Source organism: Eriocheir sinensis, chromosome 18 (assembly GCF_024679095.1).
Source record: "Eriocheir sinensis breed Jianghai 21 chromosome 18, ASM2467909v1, whole genome shotgun sequence".
Lineage (NCBI taxonomy): Eukaryota > Metazoa > Arthropoda > Malacostraca > Decapoda > Varunidae > Eriocheir > Eriocheir sinensis.
In genome coordinates, this window is record NC_066526.1 from 19,563,862 (window position 1) to 19,576,247 (window position 12,386).

Consider the following 12,386-nt stretch of genomic DNA (forward strand, 5'->3'; position numbering starts at 1 on the left):
AACATCTTGATATCCATTCTATAGTAGGGGGACCAGAACTGAACTGCATAATCGAAATGAGGTCTAACTAGTGCCAAGTAAAGTTTGAGGATGACTTCAGCGCTCCTATTGCTTACGCTCCTTGAGATGAAACCAAGTACTCTGTTTGCCCAATTTTTAGCCTGAATGCATTGAGCGCTCACTAGGACTCGTAAGTCTCTCTCACGCCCAGACATACTTTGAACATTTTCAGTATGGGAGTATCAAGGCACCTCCTTTCCAAATGATTCTGGCATCTCTGTTTTGGAACACTTTCACTAGTGTTGTGAAAACACTGCAGGAGCAGCGCCAACAGGTTCTTTTGTTTCCTCTCTTGTATTGCCCTTGAGCTGTAAAACCATAAAAATTAAATAAAAAAAACGCCTTGTGATTAAAGCGGCAGGAGTAACATCGCCTCACAGACACAACGCGCCATCGTTGCCTCACAGGTTGTCACGCTTTAGTAAATACTAGGGTAGACACGGGCCAAGGGGCATTTTACTGATACACGGAAGAGACCACCCCCACGACACTGACCCAGACTTACAAGAACAAAGAACTCGAGATATCAAACTTTAAATGATGTTTAAACAATATCCACTAAGAAAATATACAAATATACTACTACTACTACTACTCATAATAATAATAATAATAATAATAATAATAATAATAATAATAATAATAATAATAATAATAATAACGATAAGAATAATAATAAGAACAAAAAGAATAAGAATGATAATAAGAATTATTTTGACGCTCAATGGGTTTAGTGAACTCAAGGTGTTCCCTGTGAAATATTTATTAGCTTTCCGAAATCCAATTATCGTTTCACAAGCAAGACAAACCACTTCCATTAACTAACAACAAGAACACAGGACTAAAATTTCATTGTTACCCAAATTAGAGTTAAATCCCGTCTCCGATTTATGAGTGAAAGTATCTACCATTATATAAAGTGATTGACAAGGACGGTATTTTCCCCACACTTCATCCCGGAGACTGATGAGCTCAGACACTTTGTTGGTTTCCTGCAATTCATTCATGTACTTGTGACAGACTGTAACCTGCAATTTTCCTTGAGATACCCGAGATGAAGGAAAAAGTCAATATAATCAAGACCACCATATAAGCCATTAAGCATTAAGCATTTCAGTTATAAATGACCGACAAGCAAATGGTTGGAGAAAATATAAGTATGGGGCAATGTAACATCAGCATCACTTTGTTTACTCTCCAACACAAACAAGAGTATTGTTTTTGTTTGTTTTCATCAGTTGGGTTATGTGCAACAGAGACATCAGACTTACGTATGAAAGGCAGAGAGGAATCATCAAAAATAAGGACACTATCAGGTCAGAACACCAATTATGAGGCTGAGGAACACGAAAATAGTAAGACTTTCAATTATTTTCTTATTAGATCAAGCCAGAAATTGATGTTGGGTGTTGGAGAGGCAGTAGCGACGTGCACAGTATTTTTGGTGGGCGTGGGCAGGACAACCGTGTCATGCACTGCCTTGTTGGTGGGTTTGGGCGGGGCAGCAGCGACGTGCACTGTATTTTTGGTGGGCGTGGGCAGGACAACCGCGTCATGCACTGTCTTGTTGGTGGGTTTGGGCGGGGCAGCAGCGACATGCACTGTATTGTTGGTGAGTGTGGGTTGGACAGCCTCGTCATGCAATGTCTTGTTAGTGGGTTTGGGCGGGGCAGCAGCGACTTGCACTGTATTGTTGGTGGGCATGGGCAGGACAACCGCGTCATGCACTGTCTTGTTGGTGGGTTTGGGCGGGGCAGCAGCGACATGCACTGTATTGTTGGTGAGTGTGGGTTGGACAGCCTCGTCATGCACTGTATTCTTGGGTTTGGGCAGGACAGCCGAGTCGTGCAGAGTATTCTTGGGTTTGGGCAGGACAGCCGCGTCGTCCACTGTGTCGTGGGGTATGGGCAGGGGGATTGTGTTGCTGGGTCCAGGCAACATAGCGGGGTAAGGAAGGTCCATCAAGTCAAGCATATCTTCATCCAGAAAGTGACCAGTTAGCCACGTCAGGCCCTGCCCCATTGCTGCTGGCAGCAGGAGCATTGCCACAAGGAAGACAGTTGATCTTTCGGCCCACATGGCTGCGGCACACTAGTTCATCGAGACCTAGCTCACAGCACCTCCCTGGCCGGTGGGGTGAGTGTTTGGTGAGTGTTTGGGTCATGTGTTTATAAACTACACTATGCACAGAGATTCGAGAATGGTCAGACTTGCTTGGTACGACTATGCAAGACACCATATGCAGCACTAGTTTAGTTATTTATGAATATTCTCCTTCTCCTGCACTCAGCCAAGTACTGCAAGGATCCTTGTTATTTTGCAGTTGTTACTGCACTTCAATTATTCCAAAAAAAAATCCTATGTTTATTGTTTAACCTCCTTGACATCCTCCATCCATCGCCTACTTCACCATGTTTTATGATGCTGTACTATTATAATCATGCTGTGACTTGCACATTTTTGTTATGCATTTTTGTCGTGTCACTCTCTGCAGTGGCATGGCTGGGTATCTATCAATGAGGGGGCACAGCTGAGTGTGTGGGGAGGGGTGAGGGTCGGGGGCACTTAACAAGTGGAGCGCAGGGGCATTCTAATGCAACATCAATGTCGATGTGGCATACTCTAAGATCCGACCAATGAGGGGCATCAAGGCATGGCCGGTGGGGGGGCATCTGGGGGGGCACTGGATTCTCATGGGGAGACACGTGCCCCCCTCCCCCCATAGCTATGACACTGAGTATCAGGCACTTTTACAGATAGTATATATGATCATATTTTAACTCTTAGATCAGAGCATGTTGCAAAAGCAATGTACTATGGGATAATGCTAATGTTTTACATGCAAGTTAAACACTGGATATGTTTCCTATAACACACACACACACACACACACACACACACACACACACACATGGCTGGCTGGGCCAGCCTACAAATTTGAAAACATGTTAGTCAGCTGCCCGGCCTATATTGACAGTACCTACCCAGAGATTGACTTATGAGCCTTGCTGGCGATTGCGAGTTCAACTCGTGATCAGGCCGTGATGAAACCCACACACACACGCCCCCCCCCCCCTCTCTCTCTCTCTCTCTCTATATATATATATATATATATATATATATATATATATATATATATATATATATATATATATATAAACAGACACCTACAAAATTGATATATTTATCTTAATTTGTTGTTTAAAAAGAAAATCAAATAAATCCAAAAATAAGGTGTTATAATAATTAATATAAAACATAACAATTATCTTTTTCTTTACCCTGTTAGTAAAATATTGGTTAATCATGAGATTAAATTTAAGACTGGATAGAGTGCCCTGATACCATAAAAAGAGTAGTTACCCCTTCAAAGTGACGTTTTCATTCAGTGTTACTATAATAGATACCTTTACTAGCAACAGCCTCGGGGCCCTACTGAAGAGCACCTTCACCTTGTAAATAGTCTCCTTGGCGGCTGAGTGGCCAGGGAATGTCAATACAGCCATGGGGGGGGGGAGGGGAGGAGAAGGAGACGTCAACACAACTATGGGTGACAGGCTGTCGCGGCCTGGGCGGCCAAGTAGCTACCCAAAGGGATGTCAACACAACTGTGTGGGGAGGGGCAGCTAGGGACGTCAACAGCCATGAGGAGCAGAAGGCCTCACCACTCTACACAGCCATGGCGGGGAAGGGGATGTCAACAAACGGGGCGGGGGTGTCAACAGTCATGGCGGGGCAGGGGACATCATCAAACGGGGCGGGGTGTGGGTGTCAACAGTCATGGCGGAGCAGGGGACATCAACAAACGGGGCGGGGCGGGGTGTCAACAGTCATGGCGGGGCAGGGGACCTCAACAAACGGGGGGTGTCAACAGTCATGGCGGAACATCAACAAACGGTCGGGCGGGGCGGGGTCTAAACAGGCATGGGGGGGCAGGGGACATCAACAAACGGGGGGGGGCGGGGGTGTCAACAGTCATGGCGGGGCAGGGAACATCAACAAACGGCCGGGCGGGGTGTCAACAGTCATGGCGGGGCAGGGAACATCAACAAACGGGGTGGGGCGGGGGTGTCAACAGTCATGGCGGGGCAGGGAACAGCAACAATCGGGGCGGGGCGGTTGTGTCAACAGTCATGGCGGGACAGGGGACATCAACAAACGGGGAGGGCGGGGGTGTCAACAGTCATGGCGGGGCAGGGACCATTAACAAACGGCCGGGGGGGTGTCAACAGCCATGGCAATACAGGGAACATCAACAAACGGGGCGGGGCGGGGGTGTCAATAATCGTGGCAGTGCAGGGAACATCAACAAACGGTCGGGGCGGGGCGGGGGTGTCAACAGTCATGGCGGGGCAGGGGACATCAACAAACAGCCGGGGCGGGGCGGGGGTGTCAACAGTCATGGCGGGGCAGGGAACATTAACAAACGGCCGGGGCGGGGGTGTAAACAGTCATGGCGGGGCAGGGAACATCAACTAACGGCCGGGGCGGGGTGGGGGTGTCAACAGTCATGGAGGGGCAGGGAACATCAACAAACGGCCGGAGCGGGGCGGGGGCGTCAACAGTCATGGCGGGGCAGGGGATAACAACAATCGGGGCGGGGGGGGGCGGGGGGGTCAACGGCGATGGCGGGGCCGGGGCCAACAAACGGGGCGGGGCGGGGGTGTCAACAGTCATGGCGGGGCAGGGAACATCAACAAACGGCCCCTGCGGGGCGCGGGGGTCAATAGTCATGGTGGGGCAGGGATCATCAACAACCGGCCAGGGGGGGGCGGGGGTGTCAACAGTCAGGGCGGGGCAGGGGACGTCAACAAACGGGCGGGGCGGGGTGTCAACAGTCATGGCGGGGCAGGGACATCGACAAACGGGGGGGGGGTGTCAACAGCCATGGCGGGCAGGGACATCAACAAACGGGCGGGGCGGGGGTGTCAACAGTTATGGCGGGAGGGACATCAACAAACGGGCGGGCGGGATGTCAAGTCATGGCGGGCAGGGGACATCAACAAACAGGGCGGGCAGGGGTGTCAAGTCATGGTGGGGCAGGAGACATCGACAAACGGGACGGGGCGGGGGTGTCAAGTCATGGCGGGCAGGAGACATCAACAAACGGGGCGGGGCGGGGGTGTCAAGTCATGGCGAGGGAGGAGACATCAACAAACGGGGCGGGGCGGGGGTGTCAGGTCATGGGGGGGGAGGAGACATCAACAAACGGGGTGGGGCGGGGGTGTCAAGTCATGGCGGGGCAGGGGACATCAACAAACGGGGTGGGGCAGGGGTGTCAAGTCATGGCGGGGCAGGGGACATCAACAAACGGGGCGGGGCGGGGGTGTCAAGTCATGGCGGGGCAGGTGACATCAACAAACGGGGCGGGGCGGGGGTGTCAAGTCATGGCGGGGCAGGAGACATCAACAAACGGGGCGGGGCGGCGGTGTCAGGTCATGGCGAGGGAGGAGACATCAACAAACGGGGCGGGGCGGGGGTGTCAAGTCATGGCGAGGCAGGAGACATCAACAAACAGGGCGGGCAGGGGTGTCAAGTCATGGCGGGGCCGGGTACATCACCAACCGGGGTGGGGCGGGGGTGTCAAGTCATGGCGGGGCAGGACACATCAACAAACGGGGCGGGGCGGGGGTGTCAAGTCATGGGGGGGCAGGAGACATCAACAAACGGGGCGGGGCGGGGGTGTCAAGTCATGGGGGGGGCGGAGACATCAACAAACAGGGCGGGGCAGGGTGTCAAGTCATGGTGGGGCAGGAGACATCAACAAACAGGGCGGGCGGGGTGTCAAGTCAGGGCGGGGCAGGAGACATCAACAAACGGGGCGGGGCGGGGGTGTCAAGTCATGGTGGGGCAGGAGACATCAACAAACGGGGCGGGCGGGGGTGTCAAGTCATGGCGGGGCAGGAGACATCAACGAACGGGGCGGGGCGGGGGTGGCGAGTCATGGGGGGGCAGGAGTCATCCACAAACGGGGCGGGGCGGCGGTGGCAGGTCATGGGGTGGGGGGAGACATCAAAAAACGGGGCGGGGCGGGGGTATCAAGTCATGGTGGGGCAGGAGACATCAACAAACAGGGCAGGGCAGGGGTGTCAAGTCATGGTGGGGCAGGAGACATCAACAAACAGTGGGGCGGGGGTCTCAAGTCTTGGGGGGCCAGGAGACATCAACAAACGGGGCGGGGCGGGGGTGTCAAGTCATGGTGGGGCAGGACACATCAACAACCGGGGGGGGGGGGGGGTTTCACGTCAGGGTGGGGCAGGGGACATCAACAAACGGGCGGGCGGGGTGTCAAGTCATGGTGGGGCAGGACACATCAACAAACGGGGCGGGGCGGGGGTGTCAAGTCATGGTGGGGCAGGAGACATCAACAAACGGGGCGGGGCGGGGGTGTCAAGTCATGGTGGGGCAGGAGACATCAACAAACGGGGCGGGGCGGGGGTGTCAAGTCATGGTGGGGCAGGAGACATCAACAAACGGGGCGGGGCGGCGGTGTCAACACAGCCAAGAGGGTCAGGCTGCCACGGCCGGCGGTTCACGGGACGTCTTCAGCTGCTTCACCGCTCATGCCCGCGCAGGTTGACACATTTCATAACTATTTCAACGCCTGTTTTGGACTACACTCTTTCCTAAGGCTCTCCAAGGGGTTTGAAGGCTGGCAGATGACACAGGGGAGGAAACGAGACATGGGCACGTCAACACAACCAATATTTACTATCACGCAAGTTCGCTGTTTACTTCAAGGTTCTACCGAATGTTGAACTTACAGCTGCCTTGCATGTGTCCCCCGCTGGCCCTCAACGCGTGTCCTGGAGCTGCAAGGCACTTAAATAACTCTTTGGGGCCTCTTCGGTGACACCTCCACACTGCTTTGCGGACAACCACACAGGCACACATTGACATACTGCCCCCGACAACACAGGCGCAGCGCGAAGCGCTCCACACGCGGTTACCGTAATAAAATACTTTATAAATCTTACCAAACTAAATCTAACCTTAATATATATAAGTCCCCTCTCCCATCCTTTCCCCGCTGCCAAAATGCGATGCGTTCATAAACTACCAAATGGTTTGAGCAGAGGAAGGATATCCAATGCCCAAGAGGTGTTAGGCTAAGCATGCAGTAACCAGCCTTTCCTTTGCCATTAAGACTTTTACTACTATTAATCCACCGTCCAGAGCATGACAACTGCTTGTTTGAGAGTGCTATTATTATCTCCGCAATGATATAATGTAAAATGAAAACTCATTCCTGGCAGCCTTATGGGTGGAAGGTAGGTGACCTCTATGGACAGAGTCACTGCCAGGCTGCGGCACTTCATAATTAATAATGATGTAATAGTTAGTTGAGGGACCTAAGTTATGTTTGATGCTAAAAGATTGAGATCTCAGACTGACACTGCATATATTACTCTAAATTTTAACAACCTAACAAAATGCATTTATAATAAATGTGTATAATTTCTTTGTCTTTGGATATAGAAGTATCATGATGTTGGAAATATGCTGAGATATCTTAAACATTACTGTGGGACGGGATAATCCCTGCCAGGCCACAGCAGCAACAGCCATTGCAGTGGGGTGAGTTAATACTGACTGCAGTGACTGGTTCCTTCCCCAGTGTGACAATGTATGTGGTGCACAGAACCTCTGACAGGAGATGAATTAGCTTATTTTGACACTGGACATCCATGATCCATCCCAGGTTTTCCATCCTTATACTGTTTACCCCATTACTTGCTCTGTACTGTAGTACTCTTACCTTCAATAATGACCTTCAGAATCTTCTTTAGTGAGATATTACAAGTTTTCAGCACATCCCTTACAGTGAAGACTGAGGTGCCTTCCAGGTGTGCCACCATCAGTAGTTGACTAATTAGTACTTTCATTTCATTCTTTTCAATTTCTCCTAACATTAGATTTTGATAGTCATTTTGTTCTTACAATAGAATATACACAACCGTATACTTTTTATGATTAAGCAGGCCCAATCAAACTTGCAGCTGTGACAGGAGAGTTTAATTTGAAGTTAATTCTTATGTAACTGGGAGCAGTTGGCAGTGCCTGTCCGGAACAAACAAAAGGGTTCAATTTCTCTTATTTGCTCACATGACAATCTGTGAGGCAGCTTGCATGTTATCTCTCATCTCCTGGGACATAGCTAACTCTGCACCTACTTGGGCAAGGAATAAAGTGTTGATGATGGTGAGCACAAAAGCTTCATAGTCAGACTCCCTTTTTTTTGTGTGTACTCTTTAGAGTCAAGATTTTTTGCATGAAGGTGCAGCTCCACTTTTATGTTAGACACTGACAAGCTTGATTATAAATTGACACATTATAAAACAAATCCATCATTGTGGTTCCATAAGGGTACATAGGAAAGTTAAAATTGGGGCATAAACTATAGCCGAGTCTTAATTATTATTGTGTCAATGCTCATCTCTGTCACCTCTACCCTTGAGCCTGTGGTGGGTAAGAATCCATTATCCCAGAACACAGAACCAGTGTGGCATCCGGATTACCACAGTTAACCTTCCCAAAATTTCCCCAGACACCCAATTATTGATCAACTCAGAAGGGAGGATGCACAGTGGGGTGAGCTGAGCACCAGCTGCCTAGGTCATGACTGAACCCAAGTTCACAAATTCATACATAAACATGTTAATCACTTTACCACGACAGCACATGTGGGGAAAAGACAAAATTGGTATGGCCTAGATACTGGTCTTTATATGAGTATAATACAGACTTAACAAGCATATTTCTTACAAAGTAATATTTACAAAACTTACACTCACCGTGGGACAAAACCTTGAGAGCATAGGCCTAACTGGACGCTATAACCTGACGACCCTCATGCCCTCCCCCTCGCCTGCACTAATGAGTCCTGAATGTACAGGTGGCAAGGGCAGCACTTAGAGCTAGCAAGCTTTCAATAAAGCTAATGCTTGGGGTGATGTGTGTACACTGATAAAACAAATGAAAATGACAATGGAGAATGCATGATAACCTAAGTGGTCGTAATTTATCGCTGTCTTTGCCACCATGCACGAGCAGCCCCTGCTGTAAGGATCACAAGGCTGCCTGGCACCCTTGTACTCTCTGACCTGCAGCAGGCGGGTGAGGGACACACGGAGAGCCTCTTCGCTGGCTCATGAGACTCGCCAAACTTTGTAAATGGTGGGTGTCATCAGGGAAAAATATATATAACACGAGTCAGCTGGACACTCTTGTCACACTCACCGATGACTCCGCCCACCGTGGTGATCAAAACGTGTGACACAAGATCTGGCTGACCCATAGCTCATTTCCCAACACACGCAGGATGTATTCTACGCAGCTCCTTTGGTACAAAGGCAGCTGAGAAGAGGAGTCCGTAGCTAGAAGAAAACTTGTACAAAACAGGCTGTATAAAATGGGGCTGCACTACCGAGAATAATGAATTCAGTGATTATATGTTGTTTCTAATAATGTTCAAAGCTATGATAAACTCCTCTTTACACCATGCCTAATAGAATCTTCTAGTTTTCACAGGATCAAACAACTCAGGTTACAATTGGATTTGGTCAAAATGGGATTGGATTTGGCTTAAAAGCTGAAGGAAATACAAGTTACATCGAACCTGACTTGCAAATGTAAACAATAGTCAATGAGGTGCATGATGAAGGAATGAATGTGTGTGTGTGTGTGTGTGTGTGTGTGTGTATCAGTAAGTGGCGGCCGGCAACTGCCCATGACATCACCCCTCCATAACAGGTGGCTTGCCCCCTCAACCAGCACCACTCCTGATGACTTGCTGCTCAGTTATCGTTCACCTCTTGACAGGCCTACCCCCTAACAGGGTAACCCAGCTTCCCTTGCAGCAGTACAATATCCTTCAGTCTTTAGATAATATTACATTGAAACACTGACCTCTATGTGCATTTTCATCATTTCATACTGACATAACTACTTATTCAAAGCTTGATGTAGTCACTTCTAAATTTTCTATAAATGTATTTTGTACTTTCATCGATTCTGACCAGCCACCACATACAGTAAGCTTGTGGTGCAAGCTTAATGAGTTGGGAAACTAAGTGCTTTTATAAACAACCCCTGATAAAATATAATATTTATGTGCACTTGATGGCTTCTTAATAAGCTTATTGACTCTGTTAGGTTATGGAATCTCTGAATTCAGAGTTATTGGAAATACCTCTAATCTTTAGGTCCCATATATATATATATATATATATATATATATATATATATATATATATATATATATATATATATATATATATATATATATATATATATATATATATATATATATATATATATATATATATATATATATATATATATATATATATATATATAAAGCATCACTTCAAATGTACTTCCAAATTTTGTATTGTTTTAAAAACCCATCCAATTTTTTCCCCAAATTCCCTGTGAGTCTCTGGAATATATCAGCTGGTAGCATAATTGTTCATGTACAACACTGGTGAGTGAACATAACCTTTCAGTGGCCTCACTCAGAGGTGAATCCTGGAGTCACAAAAGAAGAAAAGTACATCAGTGGTGGTTCAGCTTCCTCAAACAAAATATATATACTGGTATATTAACATACTTAAATGAAATTTCAAGCATTTTCAGTCACACTTTTCTATCTTTTACAATTTATTTTTTGTTACACTCTGTTGTGTGTGTGTGTGTGTGTATATGTATATATATATATATATATATATATATATATATATATATATATATATATATATATATATATATATATATATATATATATATATATATATATATATATATATATATATATATATATATATATATATATATATATATATATATATATATATATATATATATATATATATATATATATATATATATATATATATATATATATATATATATATATATATATATATATATATATATATATATATATATATATATATATATATATATATATATATATATATATATATATATATGATAATAGTTTTATGTTATAGTATTGCTGAGATTCGCTAGGGAAACTTTTTGACCAGTTGTCAGTTTTCTGCCCCACATGCACATACGCTGCCTCATACAGTTCTGCCTGAGAAAAAATAGGTTTGATGCTTGCAGCTCAGCGAGCAGACTCACACTCCCGGCCAGCACTCTGAGGACGATATCACCTGGCGAGGTTCCACTGTCACTTGTTGAAGTGTTATCAGTTTTTGGCCTGTTTCTGTCTTGCACAAGAAATGAGAGAAAGAGTAGGTTTCACCTTTGTCACTAGACCTATAAAATGCTTTCCTAATTACGGTATAAAACGAGTTTAATAATATAGTCTCAAGCAAGAAGTCACAGTACCTTGCTCCACCAGTAGTTAGATGTCAGGAAGCCTATCAACAAGAAACTTTAAGCTAAGAGTACCTCTTGCATTTTTCAGAAGAAACCTTTCCCAGACAAAACACAACACTGATCATACCAGCAAGCACTACCTATTTCATTCGTCCTTAGGGGTAATAACAAATAACTTCAAAGTTAGTTGGCTTACCATACGTAAATATATGGACAAGTTTATCGAATCACGTTGGCAACCAAACTTCAGCCGTTTGCCATGGCATTATGCATCCCTAAATGATATTCTGTCCTGATGAGCAAATGTTCTTCTCGACGGAACACGTGGGCCTGATCACAGGGGCCGCCTGGCAGGAAGGTGGAGGCAGTTGGGCGCTGGTGCTGGCATCTTCACCAGAGTGGGCCCGCACTGCCCTGGACTACGTGGCCAGGTCAGACGAGCCCAGCTGTTGCGTCTCGGGGTCTGAAGTACTGCGTCCATTAGACACGTTGGGCTGTGGAGAGTCTGTACCACCCCGGCCACTTAGATTCTTCCCATCAGACTGGGACACATCGCTTTCTACGTCACTCTCCGCCTGCAACGTAAGTCTCATTTGATGATATTTTCAGAGGAATGATGTGGAATGTAATCATGTGTTCTTACAACATTTATGTGTAGATCAAAGGGGATTAAAAAAGAGTGAGTGAAATTCGTCCTTACTGGAAAAATGAATGAGAGGTTTAGCAAGAATGGAAAAAATATTGAAAAAGTTAAGTGGAAGAAAGGAATTGAAAGAACTGGTATTAGGAGCACAAGTTATGTTGCTATGCTTGTAGAGCTTGTAGAGCAAATTGGAGCAGGCACTTTAGTAATTGTGAGAGGGAAAGACAAGTTTGTGATGTTATCATAACTTGAAACATAAAGCTCCATAGGTATGGATAGGTGCATAAGAAAGGTTAATGCAAGAATGAAAGGCAAGGATGTGAAACTGAATGGA

At 46.5% G+C, this 12,386-nt stretch overlaps 1 protein-coding gene and 1 long non-coding RNA gene across 6 annotated transcripts in view; both read right to left on the reverse strand.

The window, feature by feature from the left end:
• The window catches only part of LOC127000415 (uncharacterized), a 30,842-nt gene extending 23,291 nt beyond the window's left edge, over positions 1-7,551 (reverse strand). The window contains exon 1 of the long non-coding RNA XR_007754027.1: positions 6,825-7,551. This is a non-coding gene — a long non-coding RNA (uncharacterized LOC127000415). The remainder of the gene's footprint in view (positions 1-6,824) is intronic.
• Positions 7,552-11,055: 3,504 nt separating this feature from the next.
• Positions 11,056-12,386, reverse strand: part of LOC127000413 (serine/threonine-protein kinase BRSK2-like) — a 65,675-nt gene continuing 64,344 nt past the window's right edge. For all 5 annotated transcript variants that reach the window (XM_050864122.1, XM_050864120.1, XM_050864119.1 and 2 more), the window contains exon 11: positions 11,056-11,984. In XM_050864122.1, the coding sequence (XP_050720079.1) occupies positions 11,829-11,984 (156 nt within the window). In that variant the 3' untranslated portion in view covers positions 11,056-11,828. The remainder of the gene's footprint in view (positions 11,985-12,386) is intronic.